This window comes from Salvelinus namaycush, chromosome 14 (assembly GCF_016432855.1).
Source record: "Salvelinus namaycush isolate Seneca chromosome 14, SaNama_1.0, whole genome shotgun sequence".
Lineage (NCBI taxonomy): Eukaryota > Metazoa > Chordata > Actinopteri > Salmoniformes > Salmonidae > Salvelinus > Salvelinus namaycush.
The window spans coordinates 3344403-3370908 of NC_052320.1; the positions used below are offsets into that span (position 1 = coordinate 3344403).

The 26506-nt window shown below is 44.7% G+C and overlaps 1 protein-coding gene and 2 non-coding genes across 3 annotated transcripts; 2 read left to right on the top strand and 1 right to left on the bottom strand.

The window, feature by feature from the left end:
• Nucleotides 1-498: 498 nt before the first annotated feature.
• On the bottom strand, nucleotides 499-24585 carry dclre1b (DNA cross-link repair 1B). The gene is made up of 7 exons (XM_039008683.1): nucleotides 24502-24585; nucleotides 22324-22538; nucleotides 21735-21900; nucleotides 18738-18920; nucleotides 16353-16654; nucleotides 5849-6844; nucleotides 499-642 (listed from the first exon to the last, which is right to left on the bottom strand). The coding sequence occupies exons 2-7, from the start codon at nucleotides 22513-22515 to the stop codon at nucleotides 499-501; spliced, it is 1983 nt and encodes a 660-aa protein (XP_038864611.1). The 5' UTR covers nucleotides 22516-22538; nucleotides 24502-24585.
• Nucleotides 23343-23414, top strand: trnah-gug. The gene has a single exon. It is a non-coding gene; the product is annotated as a tRNA-His (tRNA).
• On the top strand, nucleotides 24011-24082 carry trnah-gug. Its single transcript has one exon. It is a non-coding gene; the product is annotated as a tRNA-His (tRNA).
• Nucleotides 24586-26506: the final 1921 nt, after the last annotated feature.

A 26506-nucleotide genomic window follows, 5' to 3' on the forward strand; every position in this document is an offset into this window, starting at 1 on the left:
ATCCCTCAGTCTCATCCCTCAGGCTCATCCCTCAGGCTCATCCCTCAGGCATTTCTCAGTCTCATCTCTCAGTCTCATCCCTCAGTGTCATTTCTCAGTGTCATCCCTCAGGCTCATCCCTCAGTGTCATCCCTCAGTCTCATCTCTGTCTCATCTGTGAGTCTCATCCCTCAGTCTCATCTCTGTCTCATCCCTCAGTCTCATCCCTCAGTCTCATCCCTCAGTCTCATCTCTCAGTCTCATCTCTCAGTCTCATCCCTCAGTGTCAACCCTCAGTCTCATCCCTCAGGCATTTCTCAGTCTCATCGCTCAGTCTCATCCCTCAGTCTCATCCCGCAGTCTCATCCCTCAGGGACCACGTCCCGGTCCCTGTGGTAGAGTCAATGTCTGCTTCCTAAAACATAATCCCTATATAGTGCACTATTTTTGACTAGGGCCTATAGGGCCATTTGAGTCCCTGGCTGATTGTTAATACTGTCCCTGTTTCAGCATCATCCCTCAGTTATGCATGCAGAGTCTGTGTACCCTGTCCCCGTCCCCCAGCGTGGTGGAGCCAGTCCTGTCATTCACCCAATATAGGCACAACAGAGAGACAGCCCTGTCCCCGTCCCCCAGCGTGGTGGAGCCAGTCCAGTCATTCATCTAGTATGGAGACAACAGAGAGAGACCTCTCAGAGGCTCCTAAAGAGGGTTCTACTGAAATTAAACATCTCTCTGACAACGTTCTGACAATACTGTGATGTCACTGCATGACGCTGTCTAGATGGAGCTTGGAAGGTAGAAGGAAGAGAGCAGGAGGAAGAGAGAAGGAAAGCAGGAGGAAGGCAGAAGGACGAGAGAAGGAAAGCAGGAGGAAGGCAGGAGGACGAGAGAAGTTGCAGGAGGAAGAGAGAAGGAAAGCAGGAGGAAGGCAGAAGGACGAGAGAAGTTGGTAAGAGGAAGGCAGGAGGAAGAGAGAAAGAAGGCAGGAGGATGAGAGAAGGAAGGCAGGAGGATGAGAGAAGGAAAGCAGGAGGAAGGCAGAAGGACGAGAGAAGTTGGCAAGAGGAAGGCAGGAGGAAGAGAGAAAGAAGGCAGGAGGATGAGAGAAGGAAAGCAGGAGGAAGGCAGAAGGGCGAGAGAAGTTGGCAGGAGGAAGAGAGAAGGAAGGCAGGAGGAAGGCAGGAGGACGAGAGAAGTTGGCAGGAGGAAGAGAGAAGGAAAGCAGGAGGAAGGCAGAAGGACGAGAGAAGTTGGCAAGAGGAAGGCAGGAGGAAGAGAGAAAGAAGGCAGGAGGATGAGAGAAGGAAGGCAGGAGGATGAGAGAAGGAAAGCAGGAGGAAGGCAGAAGGACGAGAGAAGTTGGCAAGAGGAAGGCAGGAGGAAGAGAGAAAGAAGGCAGGAGGATGAGAGAAGGAAAGCAGGAGGAAGGCAGAAGGACGAGAGAAGTTGGCAAGAGGAAGGCAGGAGGAAGAGAGAAAGAAGGCAGGAGGATGAGAGAAGGAAAGCAAGAGGAAGGCAGGAGGACGAGAGAAGTTGGCAGGAGGAAGAGAGAAGGAAGGCAGGAGGAAGAGAGAAGGAAAGCAGGAGGAAGGCATGAGGACGAGAGAAGTTGGCAGGAGGAAGAGAGAAGGAAGGGAGAAGGAAAGCAGGAGGACGAGAGAAGTTGGCAGGAGGAAGAGAGAAGGAAGGCAGGAGGATGAGAGAAGTTGGCAGGAGGAAGGCAGGAGGATGAGAGAAGGAAGGCAGGAGGATGAAAGAAGGAAGGCAGGAGGATGAGAGAAGGAAAGCAGGAGGAAGGCAGGAGGACGAGAGAAGTTGGCAAGTGGAAGAGAGAAGGAAGGCAGGAGGAAGAGAGAAGGAAAGCAGGAGGAAGGCAGGAGGACGAGAGAAGTTGGCAGGAGGAAGAGAGAAGGAAAGCAGAGGAAGAGAGAAGGAAGGCAGGAGGAAGAGAGAAGGAAAGCAGGAGGAAGACAATCTAGCTTCAGTTGGTCATTTCCCTGATGGCATTTGAATCCCAGAGAATGAAAGGAAAATTGAAAAGACTGTAGACTGTATATAATCAATAAAGTAGAGATGTGAAGCTGTCTAGATTAGTGGAACTGGGATTGGGAAGGCAGACAGCTCTAGCCAGCCTCAGCTTGTCAGTTCTCTGACAGTTGAATCCCACAGATGACAGAATGAATGGAAGATACTGTATACAGTACTTGGTAGTCTTCCCGAGAGCCTAGGACCATATGTTGTTCTCAATGATATGATTCATACAGACACCAACAGAAAGTCAACTAAAGTATATAGTAGGTATAGAGCGGCTTGGTAAGAATATCATATTCATATCAGACAATAAATGATGATAGTTTTCCTTATACATCCTTGGAGACATACAGTATAACTGTTCCTTCCTGGTCTCTCTGGTCTCACTTCCTCAGTTCACCTCCTCCTCCTAACCAGGTCCTCTTGCTCAGTGCCTAAAAGGACCAACATGTAAATATTCCATAATAAATGAATCATAATTTCCCCCTATACGTCCAGAGAGAGATATACAGCAGATACCTGTTTCTCCCTGGCACCTCTCTGGTTCCTGCTCTCCAGTACGCCTCATCCTGCCAATTGGAGCACATTTGTCAGCATCTCAACCATTTATATAGCATAATAAACACATCGCGTAATAAATAATGATCATACATTTAAAATCCATAGAGACACACAGAATACCTATTATTTCCCGGTCTCTCTGAATCTGGTTCTAATTCTCCAGTCCACATCTTCCTGGCTCCTCTACCAGCCCAACCCCTCTTGCTCAGTGCAGCTGACAGTGTAAAAGTCAAAGGTCACATGTTCCATTAGCGGTTGGAGGATGAGCTTCTCTCTGTGTGGCGCCCTGGGGCAATGGAAAGGGCACAGAGAAGCATAGCCTGCATCCCAAATAGCACTCTATGGTAAACCTGCTGTGGATGAGATAAGAGCCACAGCTCTGTAGTGTAACAGACCGGGGCTCAAATAGTATTTGTTTCCTTTCAGGTACATTACATACAGATACAGAGATTAGTTGAAAGAAAAAGACAAGCGATTTTGATCCCAGGTTTGCATCAGTATATGGATGGAGGTGGAACCCAACCCCCGTCTCATAACCCTGTACATCCATCACCACTATTATCACATCTCAGATGAGATTATCATCAGCTCTTGTAACTGAGGTTATACTTACGTGTAACTGAGGTAGAAGGTTTGTTTATGTGTAACTGAGGTAGAAGGTTTGTTTATGTGTAACTGAGGTAGAAGGTTTGTTTACGTGTAACTGAGGTAGAAGGTTTGTTTATGTGTAACTGAGGTAGAAGGTTTGTTTACGTGTAACTGAGGTAGAAGGCTTGTTTATGTATAACTGAGGTAGAAGGTTTGTTTATGTATAACTGAGGTAGAAGGCTTGTTTATGTCTGTAACTCTGTGTTGTTGTTTGTGTCGCACTGCTTTGCTTTATCTTGGCCAGGTCACAGTTGTAAATGAGAACTTGTTCTCAACTGGCCAACCTGGTTAAATAAAGGTGAAAAAAAATAAAAAATAAAAAAACATACTGTAGGTAGTAGGTATGAACTAGAATTTAGATTAGATAGATATCAAATCAATAACATATTCACTTTAAATTCTTTATATATTCACCCATGGAAACTCCATCTGAACCCTATTCATCTTCAATTAGCTAGAGTCAATGTTGGAGTCCTCTATCATTCTCTATGGGAAACACCAGAACATATTAAATCTATCGGCAATCTACTGCCTCCTTCTGGCCAAATGTTGTAATTACAAGGTATTGGGAGAAGCTTCCCATTAGCAACGGAAACTACAGTATTTGACTGAGTAACTTTGTACAGCAGCCACAAACAGCAATTAAATGCCAACATCAACATTTTAAACTTTATTTTACATATATATATATTTCAATTCCATGGTAACAATACTTTTTTAAAATGGAACAGTGACTGTGAGATAGGTAACACATTTTAATCAACAGTAAACTGTGAGTGTAAAAAACATTAAGAACCCTGCTCTTTCCATGACAGACTGACCAGGTGAAAGCTATGATCCCTTATTGATGTCACTTCTTATATCCACTTCAATCAGTGTAGATGAAGGGGAGGAGAATAAAGAAGGATTTTTAAACCTTGAGACAATTGAGACATGGATTGTGTATGCGTGCCATTCAGAGGGTGAATGGGAAAGACAAAACATTTAAGTGTCTTTGAACTGGGTATGGTAGTAGGTGCCAGGCGCACCGGTTTGTGTCAAGAACTGCAATGCTTCTGGGATTTTCATGCTCAACAGTTTCCGTGTGTATCAAGAATGGTCCACCACCCAAAGGACATCCAGCCAACTTGACACAAATGTTGGAAGCATTGGAGTCAACATGGGCCAGCATCCCTGTGGAACGCTTTCGACACCTTGTAGAGTGCATGCCCCGACAAATTGAGGCTGTTCTGAGGGCAAAGGGGGGTGCAACTCAATATTAGGAAGGTGTTCCTAATGTTTTGTACACTCAGTGTATATAGTCTTGTGAGTGTGCATTGAGTCAGTACAAGATAAGGTCAGTGCAGATAGTCCGGGTAACCATTTAATTAACTATTTTGCAGTCTAATGGCTTGGGGGTAGAAGCTGTCTCAGCACCTGTTGGTATGGGAGCCGATGCACCAGGACCGTTTGCCGGACGGTACCAGAATGAACAGTCTATGGCCTTTGGTCGCTGGAATCTTTGGCAGTTTTTCAGGCCTTCCTCTGTCTGACATATAGGTCCTGGATGGTAGGGAGCTTGACACCAGTCGGGGGGAAAGTGTTCCTAATGTTTGGGTATACTCAGTGTATATGATATATATATATAATCAATAGTGCACTGTGAAAAGCGTTAAAAGGCATAGAACACATGGGCTACAGGATGTAGCCTTTCACCAATGAGTCACATTTAAAACATGGTTCAGACACTGTGGCACATTACGGGAAATGACATGAATCCATGCAACATACAACCTAGCCATAACAGAGTAGGTGAGAGCTGAGTAAATACTGCACCTGTATAAACACCAATCATGTCAGAAATTAAATGACACAGTGAAATATGCACTTCACTTAAAGTCAAATATAACGGGCCAGTTTCCCAGACACAGATTAAGCCCAGTCCTGAACCCAAAAACAAATTTACATGGAAAATCTCCATCTGACATAGCAAAAAAAACAAAAAACAACAGTACAAGTCTTCTTAAGGAATGTGGAGGAAAGAACGTTGACACGTTAGTATTCACATTGTCCTCTGTCTCTGTCTGGCGTTAGCAGCTAAGGTACCTCTCCACAGCAGAGTGGAACTGAAGACTTCTATTCCCTCACTGGAAGGCTCCCCCTAGGTACAGATCTAGGATCAGCTTCACCTCTCCCAATCATACCCTTAGCCATTAGTTTGGGGAAATTGGAAAAACTGACCCGAGATCAGTGTCTAGGCTCGGGCAACTTCACCCTACTCCAAGTCTGAAGGAGAGAGGCTGAACTTTCCCAAAAAGCTCCGGTCAACAAGCGTGTTCCTATAGCAACCAGAGACAGACACGTCCTCCTCAGAGAAAGGGAGGGACAGCAGAAGAGACATCTCACAGTCTTCTGTAGGTTCAGGTTGTGTATGCGTTTCAGTGGGGTCACTAGTGTTCCCACAGGTACTGTTACTGGAACAGGGGCTCAGGCTCAGAAGAGGTAATGGAAGATGTTCTATCTCCTGGTCTGGATGTCCATTGTGGGAACTGGTTATGTTAACTGGTACTGCGTTTAAGTTACAGTTTGAGGCGGCCATATTGTCATTGTCACGAGGCAAATACTGAGGATGGGTCTCCTCTCTCACAGCTCTGGGCCTCAGTGAAATGGCAGTGTTTCTCAGGACCTCCATGAGTGTGAAGTTACTCTGGGTGAATTGACTGAAAGGGACACTCTCCTCCAAATCCAGGTTCTCTGAGACCCTGTGGACCAGATTCAGGCTCCATGGGGCTCTGTCTCTGGTCAGGCTGGGGTCTCTGGTCAGGCTGGGGTTGGGGTCTCTGGTCAGGCTGGGGCTGGGGTCTCTGGTCAGGCTGGGGCTGGGGTCTCTGGTCAGGCTGGGGTCTCTGGTCAGGCTGGGGTCTCTGGTCAGGCTGGGGTCTCTGGTCAGGCTGGGGTCTCTGGTCAGGCTGGGGTCTCTGGTCAGGCTGGGGTTGGGGTCTCTGGTCAGGCTGGGGCTGGGGTCTCTGGTCAGGCTGGGGCTGGGGTCTCTGGTCAGGCTGGGATCTCTGGTCAGGCTGGGGCTTGGGTCTCTGGTCAGGCTGGGGTCTCTGGTCAGGCTGGGGTCTCTGGTCAGGCTGGGGTCTCTGGTCAGGCTGGGGTCTCTGGTCAGGCTGGGGTTGGGCCATGTGTCTTTGTTAGGGCTGTGGTCTTTACTCAGATCCATCAGTATACAGTCTGAATCTTCTCCATCTTTATCTGCATCCAAGTCAGTGTCCATCTCTTCCTCCTGATGAGGATGCTCCATGGACCCTGTCTCCCAGGCTTCGTCCACCACCGACCCAGGTCTGGAGTCTCTGGAGGGGGCCTTAGGGGGGGACTCAAACACCACCCCTCTGGGTGGAGGGGGTCGGATAGGCCTCCGCAGCAGGTTACTGTAACCCAGGAAGCTGGACTGACCAGGGTCTTGAACCGGCAACTCGGGCCGGCCCTTCATGTAGCGCCGGACTGACTCGGGAACCAGGACTTCGTGGCGTTTTCTCCTAGGCAGCAGGGCAGAGAAGGAGGGGATGCCAGAGGTAAGTCTGCCCACGATGGGGACCAGGGAGGTGGGCTGCAGGGCCGAGACAAAGTCCTCCAGTTCCTGGTAGGAAAGAGGGATGAGTTACATAAATACATTTAAATTAAATCAAGGGTGTCTGTACACTAGTTTCTCTATGGGATATCAAGACAGAACCAGTTTAATATCTTAAATGGTCTTGGAACGCTCCTTGCATGCAGAGCCATACAAAGGTTAAACCACTGGAGGCTTGAGCTATTAAACCTAATATATTCCACAAGTGTACAATCCTGGTAGCTTGTTGTGATCGTATAGTGCTTGATACTCTGCATTGTGGCCGCAGAAACCCTAGTTCGAATCTGGGTCAAGGCATTGCAATGTCATAGCATAAGGGTTCTTTTTGAATTAATTAAAACTTGACTGTGTAATCCATGGATGGGCAACTTTGATGGGGGTGGGGGGGCCACAACAACACAGAACTCATCACGAGGGGCCTCTGATGGGGGTGTGGGGGCCACAACAACACAGAACTCATCATGAGGGGCCTCTGATGGGGGTGGGGGGGCCACAACAACACAGAACTCATCATGAGGGGCCGCCTCGTGACAGCGAAGACCCAGAAAATCTGCTTTAAAGTTTATTTACTGCAATTCTACACATTTTGCAATGTGGCGGAGAGAAGAATTAGCAATTTTATAACAAATTTTATGCAATTCTACACATTTTGCCATGCAGCGGAGAGAAACATGTTTTACAGCTAATTTACTGCAATTCTACACATTTTGCCATAGCGTGGAGGCAAATGTTTGCAGTTTTAATATGATAACAGATTATCAAATGGGCCCCACCCAGGTCGGTAATTCGACCATGCTCACTACAAGTTTATATAGCTGGCCGCTAGACGGACCTACCAATCTAAAACAAAATGGAGCTGACATGGGATAATTAAGTGACTGCTGATGCACAACCACATTTTGAAATTGCACCTTGTGAATTCTATTATTTTAACTGGTGAGTACTGGTACTGTGGCTTAGCTGGTTAACGTGCCTGTCTAGTAAACAGGAACTCCTGAGTTCAAATCTCAGCCGTGCCTTGAAGCATTTCATTGTTCCGTGTACACTATGCAGTATTCTGTGCATATGACAAAAACTTTGATTTTGGTTTGATGTAAGTAAGCGTTTGTCAAGTATGCATACCTCTTACTATATTTTTTTTAATGGGAAACTCATTTATTAGTTAAGAAACTAAAAAAAACTAAAAACATGAAAGTGGTACTCCAGGCTCCTTTTCACCTCATTCACGTTACATAGCACATTTCAGTAGGTCGTCCAGGTATCCTCATTGCATGGCACAAAGTGTACGCCATCGCACTGTACACTGCCCTATCCCATCTGTTCATTGACTACAGCTCAGCCTTCAACCCCATAGTACCCTCCAAGCTCATCATTAAGCTCAGGGCCCAGGGTCTGAACCCCTCCCTGTGCAACTGGGTCCTGGACTTTCTGACAGACCACCCCCCCAGGTGGTGAAGGTAGGCAACAACACCTCCACTACACTGATCCTCAACACAGGGGTCCCACAAGGGTGCGTGCTCAGCCCCCTCCTATACTTCCCTGTTCACCCACGACTGCGTGGCCATGCACGCCTCCAACTCAATCATCAAGTTTGTAGACAACACAACAGTGGTAGGCCTGATTACCAACGACGATGAGACAGCCAACAGGGAGCAGGTGAGGGCCCAGGCAGAGAGGTGCCAGGAAAATAACCTCTCCCTCAACGTCAACAAAACAAAAGGAGCTAATCGTGGACATAAAGGAAACAGCAGAAGGAGCACGCCCCTATCCACGTTGACGGATCCACAGTGGAGAAGGTAAAAAGCTTCAACTTCCTCGGAGTACACATCACTGACAATCTGAAACCTTCCACCCACACAGACAGTGTGGTGAAGAAGGCGCAGCAGTACCCTGCCCTGAACTTAGTCACTGTCACTAGCCGGCTACCACCCACTCATCCCTGCACCTTAGAGGCTGCTGCCCTATGTACATGGACCACTGGTCAATGTAATAATATTTACATATTGTTGTACCCGTTTCATATAAATCCTATTCAACTATTGCTGTAACGTTACATATACTATTATATCCACGTATTCTTCAGATATACTATATATTGTATCCACAAAACGTTACTGTCCATAATGATTATACATCCAATCACATAACAATCATCCTAATATTTCTTAATTCCATTATTTTACATGTGTGTGTATTGTTGTGAATTGTTAGATACTACTACACTGTTGGAGCTAGAAACACAAGCATTTCACTACACCCGCATTAACATCTGCTAAACATGTGTATGTGACCAATAACATGTGATTTGATTGTGCTGGTGTGAAAGAACAGCAGAGTGTGCAGCGATAGTTATTTACCACACCGCTGATCTCCTCAAAACAATAACAAATAAACCTGGAGCAGCCAGTGGATCTCAGCTTTAAATTTGCAGTTATAAAAAATAAAATTAAAAAATAATACTATTTTTCTCTTATTTTACCCATGTAAATTACATTACTGTATTTCTACTTTAAATATCGTTTTCAACAGGTAAAGTTCCAAAATAGCTGGAGGGCATCTTTATATCAATGAGTAACCATAGTAACCATCAACTGATTGATTATTTAAAAAAAATAACTTGTGTTGAACTCCTCCTTAAAGTACATCCTTCAACATCCAGGGGGCGTACGTCAACGTCCAGGGGGCGTACGTCAACGTCCAGGGGGCGTACGTCAACGTCCAGGGGGCGTACGTCAACGTCCAGGGGGCGTACGTCAACGTCCAGGGGGCGTACGTTAACGTCCAGGTGCCTCACGCTACAGAAGCAGGAGTAAGGCTCGTACTCTATGGGTCGTTCCAACTCAGATTAGACTACCTGGCTTTGTGGCTTAGTTAGTTAACGCGCCTGTCTAGTAAACAGGAGATACAGAGTTAAAATCTCAGCAGTACCCTTTTTAAAGAATGTCATTGTACTCTGAACACCACCTGTATCCTGTGCACATGACAAATCAACCGATTTGGTGTTGAAACATGTCACCAAGTAGAGTTCAGAGTAAATGTAAATATACTTGGTGAATTATTTAATCTTACCTTTATTTAACTAGGCAAATCAGTTAAGAACAAATTCTTCTTTTCAATGACAGCCTAGGAACAGTGGGTTAACTGCCTTGTTCAGGGGCAGAACGACAGATTTTTACCTTGTCAACTCAGGGATTCGATCTTGCAACCTTTCGGTTACAAGTTCAACGCTCTAACCACTAGGCTACCTGTCGCCCCTACACTCTAACCACTAGGCTACCTGTCGCCCCTACACTCTAACCACTAGGCTACCTGGTGTAGAGTTCAACACTGTATGAAAAATGACGATAACTAGTGAATACACGATTTGACCTCTGAACATCTGTTGTCATAGTTTCGGTATGACACCTTTTGGTGCTGTAATTTTGGGACGGGTTCTTACACTCCATGGCCAGCTGGACTAGTCGGGACTCCTTCACTTAGGTTGTACAAAAATTACAGCACCTTTTTCAAAAGCTGTCATACCGAAAAATTTACAGTAATGATAATGTTATAATGTGCAGAGGTGAAATCGTGTGTTCAGCAGTTACTTATTATTTTACTACAATGTTGAACTCATCCCTACCTGGTAAGAGGAGTGGTCCGTGTTGAACTCATCCCTACCTGGTAAGAGGAGTGGTCCGTGTTGAACTCATCCCTACCTGGTAAGAGGAGTGGTCCATGTTGAACTCATCCCTACCTGGTAAGAGGAGTGGTCCGTGTTGAACTCATCCCTACCTGGTAAGAGGAGTGGTCCGTGTTGAACTCATCCCTACCTGGTAAGAGGAGTGGTCCGTGTTGAACTCATCCCTACCTGGTAAGAGGAGTGGTCCGTGTTGAACTCATCCCTACCTGGTAAGAGGAGTGGTCCGTGTTGAACTCATCCCTACCTGGTAAGAGGAGTGGTCCGTGTTGAACTCATCCCTACCTGGTAAGAGGAGTGGTCCGTGTTGAACTCATCCCTACCTGGTAAGAGGAGTGGTCCGTGTTGAACTCATCCCTACCTGGTAAGAGGAGTGGCCCGTGTTGAACTCATCCCTACCTGGTAAGAGGAGTGGCCCGTGTTGAACTCATCCCTACCTGGTAAGAGGAGTGGCCCGTGTTGAACTCATCCCTACCTGGTAAGAGGAGTGGCCCGTGTTGAACTCATCCCTACCTGGTAAGAGGAGTGGCCCGTGTTGAACTCATCCCTACCTGGTAAGAGGAGTGGTCCGTGTTGAACTCATCCCTACCTGGTAAGAGGAGTGGTCCGTGTTGAACTCATCCCTACCTGGTAAGAGGAGTGGTCCGTGTTGAACTCATCCCTACCTGGTAAGAGGAGTGGTCCATGTTACACTCATCCCTACCTGGTAAGAGCAGTGGTCCATGTTGAACTCATCCCTACTGTTAACTCAAAATGACACAGCGACAAGGTTCCAGTTTAACAAAGTGTACTATACTATATGAACACACTACAAGGTAGCCATTCCACTCCAGGCTAGGTCCATCAACAACAAGACTCCCTGCGCAGGCACACTCTTGACTGTGTGATAGCCCCGTAATAACAGAAGTATAGGGATACTTAAAACATGAACTTAACAATCTCCCCCTTTTCTTTAAAGACAAATATAACATCAACAACATAATTAAATGTCCAAGTATTATTCACGGTCCCCATTACAAATGGGTTGTGTGACAGTTTTTATTTGTATTACTCAAGCTGCCACTTTCCATTACTGAGAGCCTCTAGGAGCACAAGACCGGATGCTCCTTTTTTAGTCAGACAGTCAGCAAGCTGTTCCTTTGTGGTCGACCACAGAATCCGCTGGAATCCTTGATGCTGCTAATCTCGAAGTCTTTTCTCTGTGACAGACTTGGTTGACTTCACAGCATCAACTAATGAGTAGTTGTCAGTGACACAAACTACAGGTAGAAAGTGCCGTTTTGTCTCACCAGTGGTAAGCTCTGAGAACAGAGTTGCAAGAAAGATAGCATTGTCAATTCCATCCGCAAGAGCCAGTGTTTCTCCAGCAAGTGTGCTTCGGACAACCCTTCTGATCCTTTTTGACTGCCAACAGATAGGTGAGAATCTTCCTCCTTCACCCATTAACACGATTAGATGTCCACCTTGTGTGCCTCCATCTGTAAGGTTCCCTAGCGAAGCATCACTGAAGACAACTAGTTTCAAAGAGTCCTCTTTTCCAACATGCTGAAACTTTAAAGTCACTTGTTGTGATTTCAGTTTACGAACAACTTTGTTTGCCTCATGAATGGTTTGTACAGTGGCGTGTTTTGTGTTAGATGCCAAGTTGCAACCATCAAACATTACATCAGGTCTACTCTGTCTAGCAACCCATAAAATGTGTCCTATATTTGACCTCAATTGACCAGCTTCAATTCCACATAGAGGGGAATTCCTTTGTACGGCTCTTGAAGAATCCAGGTGAATGGGTTGAAGATTCTATAGCTCTCCTGTTGCATCAGTATTGTTCCATCAACTGTAATAAACTCTATGCCAACATAACAAAAATGATCATGCTCCTCACGGCCGACCGAGAAAACAGCTTTGACGTGTGGAATCACAGTTGAAGCAAAGGTCTGTGAGCCAGCCCAGATAAAGTCATCAACATGACAGGCAAGTACTCCAGTCACATTGCAGTCTTGATCAAGCCAATAGAAGACTGCAGGATCCACTTGTGACATTTTTCCACCTGTATTCAGCATTGTTGCCTTGACTTTGTTGTACCAGTAGAGTGATGCATCTGCCAGGCCATACACACACTTTTTTAGTTTCCACAGTGTTCCTTCGCTTTTAGCTTCAGGCGGAGGTCAGATGTGAATGTCCCTTGACAGCTCTGTTCCCTGCAAAAATGCAGATTTGATGTCTATGGAATTAACTGGCAGATCACTGACATCAGCAATCTGAGTGACTCTGAGGCGCATGTCGGTGAGTCTTTTGGGAGTTCTTTAGCAGCCAGCTCCTCAAAACCTCTAGCCACTAGACGTGCTTTTGGCACTATTCCAATTAAGGATTCTTTAAGGGTACACACCCACCTTGTTGAGACACATTTTTGGCCAATGTCTTTGACTTCCTCAAACACTCAATTTTTCCTCCAATTACTGAGCTCATCTAGCTTAGCTGAGTCAAATGACACGTCCTTTGTTTCAAGTACATCATCATTTTGAATGTCATTCTGTTTTTCTCGATTTTCCATTGGTTCAATTCTGATATTATCTACAAGTGACAGGTCAGCTGACCCTGTTGTACCAGAAAGTGTAGCTGGTTCAGAGCACTGCAAGTTGTACCAGTTCTTGTGTTTTACTTTTCCTGCTCGTCCAATGACGGTTGCTGTATGTGGAATACCACTTTCTCTGTCCATGTATTTAACAGTTTGTCCAGTTTTCAGATTGGAACAACCATGTTCTCTTCACACATGTGGCTGTTGTTGAATGTTTTCCTCATTTGAACGCTTAACAGTATTACCTGTGGCATGGTTGAAGGTCTCTGCTCCATTTCCTGTTTCAGTGTCCATATCATTGGATGCGACATCTGGTAGGTTTGTGTCTGTTAATGTGTCCTTTTTGTCATTTTCATTAGGAGACTGATTCTCAGCAACAGCCCCTCTATTTTGTTGATCATTTACTTTCCGCAATCTTGAGTGATGCACCCTGACAATGATGCCTCCGTGCCTCACAAATATCACCACACCATCTTGACCAATGACTACTCCCGGTCCTTTCCACTCTTGACAGTCAACTCGTTTGTAGTACACTTTGTCTCCAGACTCGTACTTCTCATCATCATTATTCCCTGAACTGCTGAGTAACTTCTGAAGTCTGTCAACTGTAGCATGTCCAAACTGTTTGTGAAGCTTTAACAATACTTTGTGTTTTTCTTTTGTGTTCATGTTCTCTGTGACTGTCAGAATCTCCATGTTCTCTGTGACTGTCAGAATCTCCATGTTCTCTGTGACTGTCAGAATCTCCATGTTCTCTGTGACTGTCAGAATCTCCATGTTCTCTGTGACTGTCAGAATCTCCATGTTCTCTGTGACTGTCAGAATCTCCATGTTCTCTGTGACTGTCAGAATCTCCATGTTCTCTGTGACTGTCAGAATCTCCATGTTCTCTGTGACTGTCAGAATCTCCATGTTCTCCGTGACTGTCAGAATCTCCATGTGCTCCGTGTCAGTCAGAATCTCCATGTGCTCCGTGTCTGTCAGAATCTCCATGTTCTCCGTGACTGTCAGAATCTCCATGTTCTCTGTGACTGTCAGAATCTCCATGTTCTCTGTGACTGTCAGAATCTCCATGTTCTCTGTGACTGTCAGAATCTCCATGTTCTCTGTGACTGTCAGAATCTCCATGTTCTCTGTGACTGTCAGAATCTCCATGTTCTCTGTGACTGTCAGAATCTCCATGTTCTCTGTGACTGTCAGAATCTCCATGTTCTCTGTGACTGTCAGAATCTCCATGTTCTCTGTGACTGTCAGAATCTCCATGTTCTCTGACTGTCAGAATCTCCATGTTCTCTGTGACTGTCAGAATCTCCATGTTCTCTGTGACAGTCAGAATCTCCATGTTCTCTGTGACAGTCAGAATCTCCATGTTCTCTGTGACTGTCAGAATCTCCATGTTCTCTGTGACTGTCAGAATCTCCATGTTCTCTGTGACTGTCAGAATCTCCATCTGCTCTGTGTCAGTCAGAATCTCATTTTTGCATGGACTCTGTGTGATGTCTTTGTCTAAAATGTTTACACAATAGTGGCCTGAGGTAGTAAGTTCAAGAGTCACTGGTTGTTTAAACATCACTGCCTTGTCATTTTTTATGTCTAGTACAGCCTCTGCCTTCTTCAGGGAAGCTTTGCTTAATAGTAAGGGGATATCTGTAGGGACCACCTCTGTTTCAATGTGACACTTTGTCTGACCAATTGTTGCTGGTATCTTAACCCTCTTGGTAGAATGGACAATTCTCCCATCTCCAAATTTGAAAGCTCTGTTGCTTGGTGTGTCAATCATATTTTGTACTTATTTCATATTTAGTTCACTGACATAGCTATCAAGCCATTTTGCACCACACACTGTCCGTGTACATGCAGTATCAATCACAGCAGATCATAAGGATTCAACTATTAAAATCTCAGTATCAGAAGCAGATTCATTTGAAAACAGTGTAATGTTACTCTGCTCTATCTCTGTGTTTACATTTTCCTCCGTTAGTTTAACTTGTTCCTCTTTATGAGGACAGTCTTTAACCCAGTGGTGCTTTGACAAATAGCACATGTTGATCTCCTTCCATATTTGCCCAGTGGAAATTGTGCCGGGAAATGGCGCCCTCTTCTGGTTGTCTTGAGAACGTGACTTGTTGGCGCCTTTTCTGTGCTGCTCGGTGTAATATGCTGCGTCACTCACTTGCATTCCATCTGTTATTGGCGCGACAGACGTCTTTTCACCCAAAATTATTTTTAGTGCCGACTTCATTGATGCAAAAGTCAGCACAGTACAAGCAGTCAAAGCCAACTGTTGCTCCCTACCATCTAGACAGGCAGTATCTAGCAACTTGAAAGATAACACTGCATCCGGGAGAACCATGTCTCTACCATCTAGACAGGCAGTATCTAGCAACTTGAAAGCTAACACTGCATCTGGGAGAACCATGTCTCTACCATCCAGACAGACAGTATCTAGTAACTTGAAAGCTAACACTGCATCCGGGAGAACCATGTCTCTACCATCCAGACAGACAGTATCTAGTAACTTGAAAGCTAACACTGCATCCGGGAGAACCATGTCTCTACCATCTAGACAGACAGTATCTAGCAACTTGAAAGCTAACACTGCATCCGGGAGAACCATGTCTCTACCATCTAGACAGACAGTATCTAGCAACTTGAAAGCTAACACTGCATCCGGGAGAACCATGTCGTATTTGCGCATTCTATTGTACCTCTGTTCGAAATCAATTATGTAGTCCGTCATTGCAACCGAAATATCTCTCGTAACACTGTCAAAGTTTGAATATGCCTCGTAGGCACGGTCTTTCTCTTCTTTAAGAAACACAATCCAGTGCTCTGATCAAATTCACCATACCGTCATCCTTGTTCAAATCCTCAACGGATATTTCCAGTGCTGTATCTCTCGCTCTTCCCTCGAGCGATAATACCACCGAAGTGCTTGCGTTTTCACGTCCAGATCAGTAACCCGTGTCCAGATTGCAAGTTCATTTCCAAAACTTTCGTACGACCTCTTCTCGTCGAAGCGAGGTGGCACATTGTAGTTATTAGCCATCCTCTGCTACCAATGTTAACTCGAAATGACACAACGACAAGCTTCCAGTTTAACAGAGTTTACTCCACTATATGAACACACTACAAGGTAGCCATTCCACTCCAGGCTAGGTCCATCAACAACAAGACTCCCTGCGCAGGCGCACTCTTGACTGTGTGATAGCCCCGTAATAACAGAAGTATAGGGATACTTAAAACATGAACTTAACACCTACCTGGTAAGAGGAGTGGTCAGAGTAAGGCACCACGTGGATGTTAGGATGGAAGGAGACCAGGGGTCTGCTGGTGGGTAGGATGGCCAGGGTGGGGTGTTCCCTGTTCCAACGGAGGAGATTGGTGGAGCGGATCTCTGACTGGTCCACGGCCCTGATCCGACCCGCCCCTGGCTCAGTGGTGAAGACATCTGGTAGCTCCAGGGCTCTGAGGGTCTTTAGCCTCTCGATGGACACTTCAATCCAGGTCTTAAACTCCATGGCCAGCTGTACCAATAGAGACTCCTTACCCAGAGTGTAGAGGCCTGCAGACAACACACAGACATAGACATACAATTACAACATGATCTACTGCATCTCTATACCACCAGGAGTGGGTTCAGTTCAGATAAACCTAGAGTATAGTGGGGTCAGTTCAGATAAACCTGGAGTATAGTGGGGTCAGTTCAGATAAACCTGGAGTATAGTGGGTTCAGTTCAGATAAACCTAGAGTATAGTGGGGTCAGTTTAGATAAACCTAGAGTATAGTGGGGTCAGTTCAGATAAACCTAGAGTATAGTGGGTTCAGTTCAGATAAACCTAGAGTATAGTGGGGTCAGTTCAGATAAACCTAGAGTATAGTGGGTTCAGTTCAGATAAACCTAGAGTATAGTGGGGTCAGTTCAGATAAACCTAGAGTATAGTGGGTTCAGTTCAGATAAACCTAGAGTATAGTGGGGTCAGTTCAGATAAACCTAGAGTATAGTGGGTTCAGTTCAGATAAACCTAGAGTATAGTGGGGTCAGTTCAGATAAACCTGGAGTATAGTGGGGTCAGTTTAGATAAACCTAGAGTATAGTGGGGTCAGTTTAGATAAACCTGGAGTATAGTGGGGTCAGTTTAGATAAACCTGGAGTATAGTGGGGTCAGTTTAGATAAACCTAGAGTATAGTGGGGTCAGTTCAGATAAACCTAGAGTATAGTGGGGTCAGTTCAGATAAACCTAGAGTATAGTGGGGTCAGTTCAGATAAACCTAGAGTATAGTGGGGTCAGTTTAGATAAACCTAGAGTATAGTGGGGTCAGTTCAGATAAACCTAGAGTATAGTGGGGTCAGTTCAGATAAACCTAGAGTATAGTGGGGTCAGTTCAGATAAACCTAGAGTATAGTGGGGTCAGTTCAGATAAACCTAGAGTATAGTGGGGTCAGTTCAGATAAACCTAGAGTATAGTGGGGTCAGTTCAGATAAACCTAGAGTATAGTGGGGTCAGTTCAGATAAACCTGGAGTATAGTGGGGTCAGTTTAGATAAACCTAGAGTATAGTGGGGTCAGTTCAGATAAACAGGATATGGGGGGGGTCAGTTCAGAAACAGGATATGGGGGGGTCAGTTCAGATAAACAGGATATGGGGGGGTCAGTTCAGATAAACAGGATATGGGGGGGTCAGTTCAGATAAACAGGATATGGGGGGGTCAGTTCAGAAACAGGATATGGGGGGGTCAGTTCAGATAAACAGGATATGGGGGGGTCAGTTCAGATAAACAGGATATGGGGGGGTCAGTTCAGATAAACAGGATATGGGGGGGTCAGTTCAGATAAACAGGATATGGGGGGGTCAGTTCAGATAAACAGGATATGGGGGGTCAGTTCAGATAAACAGGATATGTCAAAGTGGGGCCTTTTTTGTAAGTTGAAGCTCATTTACTGCATTTCTAGACAATTTAAAAAAACTCTAAAATACTATTTGGAGAACAGCAAAAACAAACAAAAATTACCCCAACCATTAATTATCACTGCAATATTTAGGTTTAAAGGTCTGTGGAACGGCATATACAACGTCAACCACTACTCAAACTCATTATAAATGGTCTCAATTTACTTGTGGAACGGCACACACAGTGCAACGTGAAATAGGCACGTTATCAAGTCACAACATGGACGACTTCAAATACCGACATGCGTAGGTGGAGCGCGAGTTTCAAGTTTAGGGAATGAATCTATCATAGCATTTCTAGACTAATTCGATTCGAACGGGGGTTGCTGCGGCCACAACGCAGACTACTAACCACTACACGATCACGGCGAGCTACCAGGACTGATGGGGAAATATAAGGAGATACTCAAGCGTGCGGTCACTGTCAGAGGGAGCTGGCTAAATGCCCGTTTCAAGTTAAAGCACAGATGAATAGTTATCTTTTTTGGATACAGTTTGATTACAGCCAGCTAACGATTTCAGAGTTTCAGCGACCCCAACGCCAGCGCATTAACCACTATACGAGAAACGGAGAGCTACCAGGACTTGTAGCAAGGCAAGACAAGCAGTATCATACCTACACACACACACACACACACACCACTACAGTTCACAGACAACCTACACATTAACAGTTAAAAGCCTCTGTCTCACCAATGACAACATTGTGCTTGGGCTGGCTACGGATGATCTCTTTGATCTGCTGAGTGGCTCGTTGTCTGGAGGGCAGGGTGCGTGTGGGATCACAGTTAGTGTTGTCCAGGTACAGGACATCTATAGTGGTGTTGGTCCTTAGACACGGCTCACGCAGCATGGAAGGAGTGTAGCGAAAATCTCCTGGAAAGACAGAGAAGGTACATACTCTTTAGAATTAAGGTGAGAAAACAACATATTTTATTACATTTCAGGCACTACATACACTATATATGCACACCAAAGTATGTGGACATCACTTCAAAAATGAGTGGAATTAGCTATTTCAGCCATACCCGTTGCTGTCAGGTCTATAAAAATCGAGCACACAGCCATGCGATCTCCATAGACAAACATTGGCAGTAGAATGGCCTTACTGAAGAGCTCAGTGACTTTTAACGTGCCACCATCGTAGGATGCCAACTTTCCAACAAGTCAGTTCGTCAAATTTCTGCCCTGCTAGAGCTGCCCCGGTCAACTGTGTGTGCTGTTATTGTAAAGTGGAAACGTCTTGGAGCAACAACAGCTCAGCCATGAAATGGTAGACCACACAAGCTCACTGAACAGGACCGCCGAGTGCTGAAGGGCGTAGAGCGTAAAAATGGTCTGTCCTCGGTTGCAACACTCACTACCGAGATCCAGACTGTCCCTGGAAGCAACGTCAGCATAACAACTGTTCCCCTTAGTTACAGTGAAGGGAAGCCTTAACACTACAGCATACAATGACCTTCTAGATGATTCTGTGCTTCCAACTTTGTGGCAACAGTTTGGGGAAGGGCCTTTCCTGTACAGGATGACAATGCCCCCTGTGCACAAAGCGAGTGTAACAGTATAACTTTAGTACGTCCCCTCGCCCCGACACGGGCGCGAACCAGGGACCTTCTGCACACATCAACAACTGACACCCACGAAGCATCGTTACCCATCGCTCCACAAAAGCCGCGGCTCTTGCAGAGCAAGGGGAAACCCTACTTAAGTCTCAGAGCAAGCGACGTAACTGATTGAAATGCTAGTAGCGCGTACCCGCTAACTAGCTAGCCATTTCACATCCGTTACACTCACCCCCCTTTCGACCTCCTCCTTTTCCGCAGCAACCAGTGATCCGGGTCACGGCACCAATGTAACAGTATAACTTTAGTACGTCCCCTCGCCCCGACCCGGGCGCGAACCAGGGACCCTCTGCACACATCAACAACGGTCACCCACGAAGCATCGTTACCCATCGCTCCACAAAGGCCACGGCCCTTGCAGAGCAAGGGGAAACCCTACTTAAGTCTCAGAGCAAGCGACGTAACTGATTGAAATGCTAGTAGCGTGTACCCGCTAACTAGCTAGCCATTTCACATCCGTTACACGAGGTCCATACAGAAATGGTTTGTCGAGATCGGTGTGGAAGAACTTGACTGGCCTGCACAGAGCCCTGACCTCAACCCCATCGAACACCTTTGCAATGAATTGGAACACCGACTACGAGCCAAGCCTAATCGCCCAACATCAATGCCTGAGCTCACTAATGCTCTTGTGGCTGAATGGAAGCAAGTCCCTGCAGTAACGTTCCAAAATCTAGTGGAAAGCCTTCCCAGAAGAGTGGAGGCTGTTATAGCAGCAGTGTAGTGTATATGTTGTACACAATATATTTAAGAGTTTTTCACTGCAACCGCCAACTACAGGAGGACTGCAGTTTGGGCAGCATGTGCGTCAAATATGGGCTACAGCTTGTTGAGTTGTGGCCATAGACATATAATCCTTAGAAGGGGTTTGTAACCTCTTACTCATACAATTTGAATGTTAACATCATGGGTACACTAGTAATGAATGCCAGTCCTGACTTAAAAGGGAACTGCCATCTATTGGATTATATGTCTATGTTTGGTTGCAGCTGTCGGTTTGCCTTTTGCAGATTTCATCAATAGAATCACGGGGAAAACGTACAGTTTGTAAAGCAAATGCCTACTGCCGATAATCTGTCTGTAGAACCAATAGAAACATATTTTCTCAACAAGTCTCAATTTGGAGCTAACAGCAGCACTGTTTTTCAATGTAGCTCATCTTGAGAGGAGCTTCTCAGCCATCCCTGTGAGTAGCCTAGGGTTCCATCTTCATCAATAGGGGAGTCAGTGTGCCACTGGAAATGTTATTTAGTAGCTATTGCAGCCTATGATAAATATATATATATACACTGCTCAAAAAAATAAAGGGAACACTTAAACAACACAATGTAACTCCAAGTCAATCACACTTCTGTGAAATCAAACTGTCCACTTAGGAAGCAACACTGATTGACAATAAATTTCACATGCTGTTGTGCAAATGGAATAGACAAAAGGTGGAAATTATAGGCAATTAGCAAGACACCCCCAATAAAGGAGTGGTTCTGCAGGTGGTGACCACAGACCACTTCTCAGTTCCTATGCTTCCTGGCTGATGTTTTGGTCACTTTTGAATGCTGGCGGTGCTTTCACTCTAGTGGTAGCATGAGACGGAGTCTACAACCCACACAATTGGCTCAGGTAGTGCAGCTCATCCAGGATGGCATATCAATGCGAGCAAGAAGGTTTGCTGTGTCTGTCAGCGTAGTGTCCAGAGCATGGAGGCGCTACCAGGAGACAGGCCAGTACATCAGGAGACGTGGAGGAGGCCATAGGAGGGCAACAACCCAGCAGCAGGACCGCTACCTCCGCCTTTGACTAGTTAGAGAGAGACTGAAGTACAGTGTAGAGTATGGCGTGTAGAATAGTCACCAGTGTAGAGTATGGCGTGTAGAATAGTCACCAGTGTAGAGTATGGCGTGTAGAATAGTCACCAGTGTAGAGTATGGCGTGTAGAATAGTCACCAGTGTAGAGTATGGCGTGTAGAATAGTCACCAGTGTAGAGTATGGCGTGTAGAATAGTCACCAGTGTAGAGTATGGCGTGTAGAATAGTCACCAGTGTAGAGTATGGCGTGTAGAATAGTCACCAGTGTAGAGTATGGTGCCAAAGTATCCTTGGAACAGGAACATGACGGCCCCTGGACAGTGGTTAGCATCCATGAGAGTGACGGTCAACCTCTCCTTGCCTATATCATCCAGAGGCAACGTGTTGGGTTCCCCTACCTCCAGAGGATGGATCCATCTCTCTCCGACCTGAACACAGAGAAGAAGAGAGGAGACCTTATCACAAACTGAAGTATAGAGCACCTAAAAGATAATCAACGCTTTTGCAAATAAAAAGGAGATGCTACGCAAAGGAGGTTGGCGGTACCTTAATTGGGGAGGACGGGCTCATGGTAATGGCTGGAGCGGAATCGGTGGAATGGGTTCAAATACACAAAATACATGGTCTCCGTCGCTCCATTCCGTCGCTCCATTCCAGCTATTACTATGAGCCGTCCTCCCTTCACTAGCCTCCACTGATGCTATGGTGTATACAGTCATTCATATTTCAATAGCTAGCTCAAGAATTGGTCATGGCAAGCAAGAACAGTTGAAACAATTATCCCATATTCACATTCCTCATTGTTGCCTTGTGTTTAATGTAGAATATAATTGATACTTTGTCTGTCACACCTGTAGTTTGAGTTTGAGCAGCGTGGCAGTAACCGGTGAACAGTAGATTGGTCTGTTGGCCCAGGTCGAGGTCAGGCTCACAGTATGGTCACTGTGCATATGGGACAGGAAGAACAGGCGGACATGCGGACACTTCCTAACCTGCCAGAAGTCCACAGCCAGTGGAGTATGAGGGATGAGTTTTCCATTCATTATCACAGCTCTGGAGTATCCTCCTGAGAAAAAGCCACGGTTAGCCATTCAAACTACTATAAAACAGCTATTTGGCATACAACAAACATTGGTGTATATATATATATATATATTCGCTAGTGTTGCTATGAAATATGTAAATTGTGTGTTAATTGTATGGATAAAGGCAACTGTTCTGCCCTCTAATTGACCTGTCAAAAGACTTCGATAGTGTTGATCACTCACTGGTAATTCAGAGGCTTTCTTCAATTGGCCTAGGCTGCATGTAAGACCACACCCTGGTCTCAGGGATGGCTAATTGGAAATTCCTTCGGTCTCTATTGAGTTAGGTAAAACTGCTTTCAGTTGCTAATGGTTCTTCAATTGGATGTTTTGGTAGGTCAATTCAGAAAGCTGATTGAGGACCTTATTACTGATAAATATGTTTACTTATGACCATGTTTTTCTTTCTGGTTGCATTTCATTTGTATTTTGACGTGTGTATTTCCGTAATTTAGGGCTCATCTGTAAAATAGATATTGGTCTCAGTATGACTTCATGATAAAATAGAGATTAAATAAACAAATAAAATGTAAATAAATATTTTGCTAGTACTAGCTAACGTTAGCTATGAAAATAAACTATACTGTTTGCATAGTAGCAGATTATATATATTTCAAACCTAAATCAATTACGTTGAGTGAAATATTACAACGGCTTGGACAACTAACAATGTGAATACTTGCATGCACAGCCAAAGCAAATGAAATGACTGCGCTTGTCCACGTCACTGCAGGCTTCAGTTAAAAATCAAATTCTTCCTTCCGAGCGCATAGCCCTGGTAGCTCGCCGTGATCGTATAGTGGTTAGTACTCTGCGTTGTGGCCGCAGCAACCCCGGTTCGAATCCGGGTCACGGCATTGCGATACACAATGTCACGGCAAATGGGCTCTTTTTTCCCCCCTAGATGACTATAGTCTGGCTAAAACAAAAATGCTTGTTTAGCTAAACTTAGTCACTGTCACTAGCCGGTTACTTATCCCTGGCACCGTAGTGGCTGCAGGCCTTCGTACACTGGTCAATGTAATAATGTTTACATATTGTTGTACACGTTTCATATGAATATACACTGTATTCTAGTCAATGCCATCCTATTCAACTATTGCTGTAACATTACATATACTATTATATCCACGTATTCTTCAGATATACTATATAATGTAACCACAAAACGTTACTGTCCATAATGACTATACATCCTATCCCATCCCATCTCATACATACATACTGCGGACTCCGAAACGGTTCATCCTAATCTTTCAAAATTCCATTGATTGAATTAAACTGGCTAATTAGCAAACACAAGCAAATTACACCGGTTCCTAAACATCCGTGAACGACTTTTTGAAGAACAAAAGAGAAACCGCTTAGGTAGCGTGTACACGTCACTACGTAGCAGTATGTGCACGTTTGAGTAGCCCAAATTCCCCTCCATTAAACACGGCCCTGGTAGCTCGCCGTGATCGTATAGTGGTTAGTACTCTGCGTTGTGGCCGCAGCAACCCCGGTTCGAATCCGGGTCACGGCATTGCGAATTCACAATGTCACGGCATAAGGGCTCATTTTTGATTAGATAAACTGAGAGCTAACTCATTTTGACATTCGGCCCTTTTGAGCTTGACTAACCAGCGAACGTTACACATAAGTGTTGCACAAAGAACGACACAAACACTGTATCACTTCAGTTACGTACGTTTGCTAGCTAGTTAGTTAACAAGACATGGACAAGTAAAGAGGAACAGCCAAAGGAAACGAATACGTTAGTTAGTCAACAGCTACCTGTGCATTTCATTAACTACCAAAGTGTCGAATGGGCTACCGGTAGCTACAATAGCTAAATCAAAACAACTAACGTTAGCTATAGCAAGCTACTGAACGCTGCATTCTGCCATGTGTGTTGTATTTCCATTATATTTAGCAACACGGAGTGTAAACACTTGGACTCACAGGACTGTTAGTTCCAATTCCAAAGATTCTGCCACATTGTTGTGAATGTGTTCCTGACTGTCCCACGCAACGTGACACACGCCGTGCCCCCTTTAGAAAAAAAAGAGCGGTAAGCTTCTTCTTCTTTTTTGGTATCAAGGCGTTTGTACATTTGGTTTGTGCATGTCGCCACCTACTGTGCGTTTGCTTGCTTCACGTTACATTTTGTGATACAAAAATGAAAAGGGAAAGGGGGATACCTAGTCGTACAACTGAGTGCCTTCAACTGAAATGTGTCTTCCACATTTAACCCAACCCCTCTGAATCAGAAAGGTGCGGGGGGGCTGCCTTAATCGACATCCACGTCTTTGGTGCCAGGGGAACAGTGGGTTAACTGCCTTGCTCTGGGGCAGAACGGCAGATCTTTACCTTGTCAGCTCTGGGATTCGATCCAGCAACCTTTCGGTTACTGGCCCAATGCTCTAACCACGAAGTGGAGAAAGGAAAGAATTGCACCACCAACTAACATCTATATACCACTATTACATACCACCATCTATATACCACTATTACACACCACCATCTATATACCACTATTACACACCACCAACTATATACCACTAGTACATACCACCAACTATATACCACTATTACATACCACCAACTAACATCTATATACCACTATTACACACCACCATCTATATACCACTATTACACACCACCATCTATATACCACTATTACACACCACCAACTAACACCTATATACCACTATTACATACCACCATCTATATACCACTATTACACACCACCATCTATATACCACTATTACACACCACCATCTATATACCACTATTACACACCACCATCTATATACCACTATTACACACCACCAACTAACATCTATATACCACTATTACATACCACCATCTATATACCACTATTACACACCACCAACTATATACCACTATTACACACCACCAACTAACATCTATATACCACTATTACATACCACCATCTATATACCACTATTACATACCACCAACTAACATCTATATACCACTATTACATACCACCATCTATATACCACTATTACACACCACCATCTATATACCACTATTACAGACCACCATCTATATACCACTATTACACACCACCAACTAACATCTATATACCACTATTACATACCACCATCTATATACCACTATTACACACCACCATCTATATACCACTATTACACACCACCATCTATATACCACTATTACACACCACCAACTAACATCTATATACCACTATTACATACCACCATCTATATACCACTATTACACACCACCATCTATATACCACTATTACAGACCACCATCTATATACCACTATTACACACCACCATCTATATACCACTATTACACACCACCATCTATATACCACTACTGCACACCACCATCTATATACCACTATTAAACACCACCATCTATATACCACTATTACACACCACCATCTATATACCACTATTACACACCACCATCTATATACCACTATTACATACCACCATCTATATACCACTATTACACACCACCAACTAACATCTATAAACCACTATTACAAACCACCATCTATATACCACTATTACACACCACCATCTATATACCACTATTACATACCACCATCTATATACCACTATTACACACCACCATCTATATACCACTATTACACACCACCATCTATATACCACTATTACACACCACCAACTAACACCTATATACCACTATTACATACCACCAACTAACACCTATATACCACTATTACATACCACCATCTATATACCACTATTACATACCACCAACTAACATCTATATACCACTATTACACACCACCATCTATATACCACTATTACACACCACCATCTATATACCACTATTACATACCACCATCTATATACCACTATTACATACCACCATCTATATACCACTATTACATACCACCATCTATATACCACTATTACACACCACCATCTATATACCACTATTA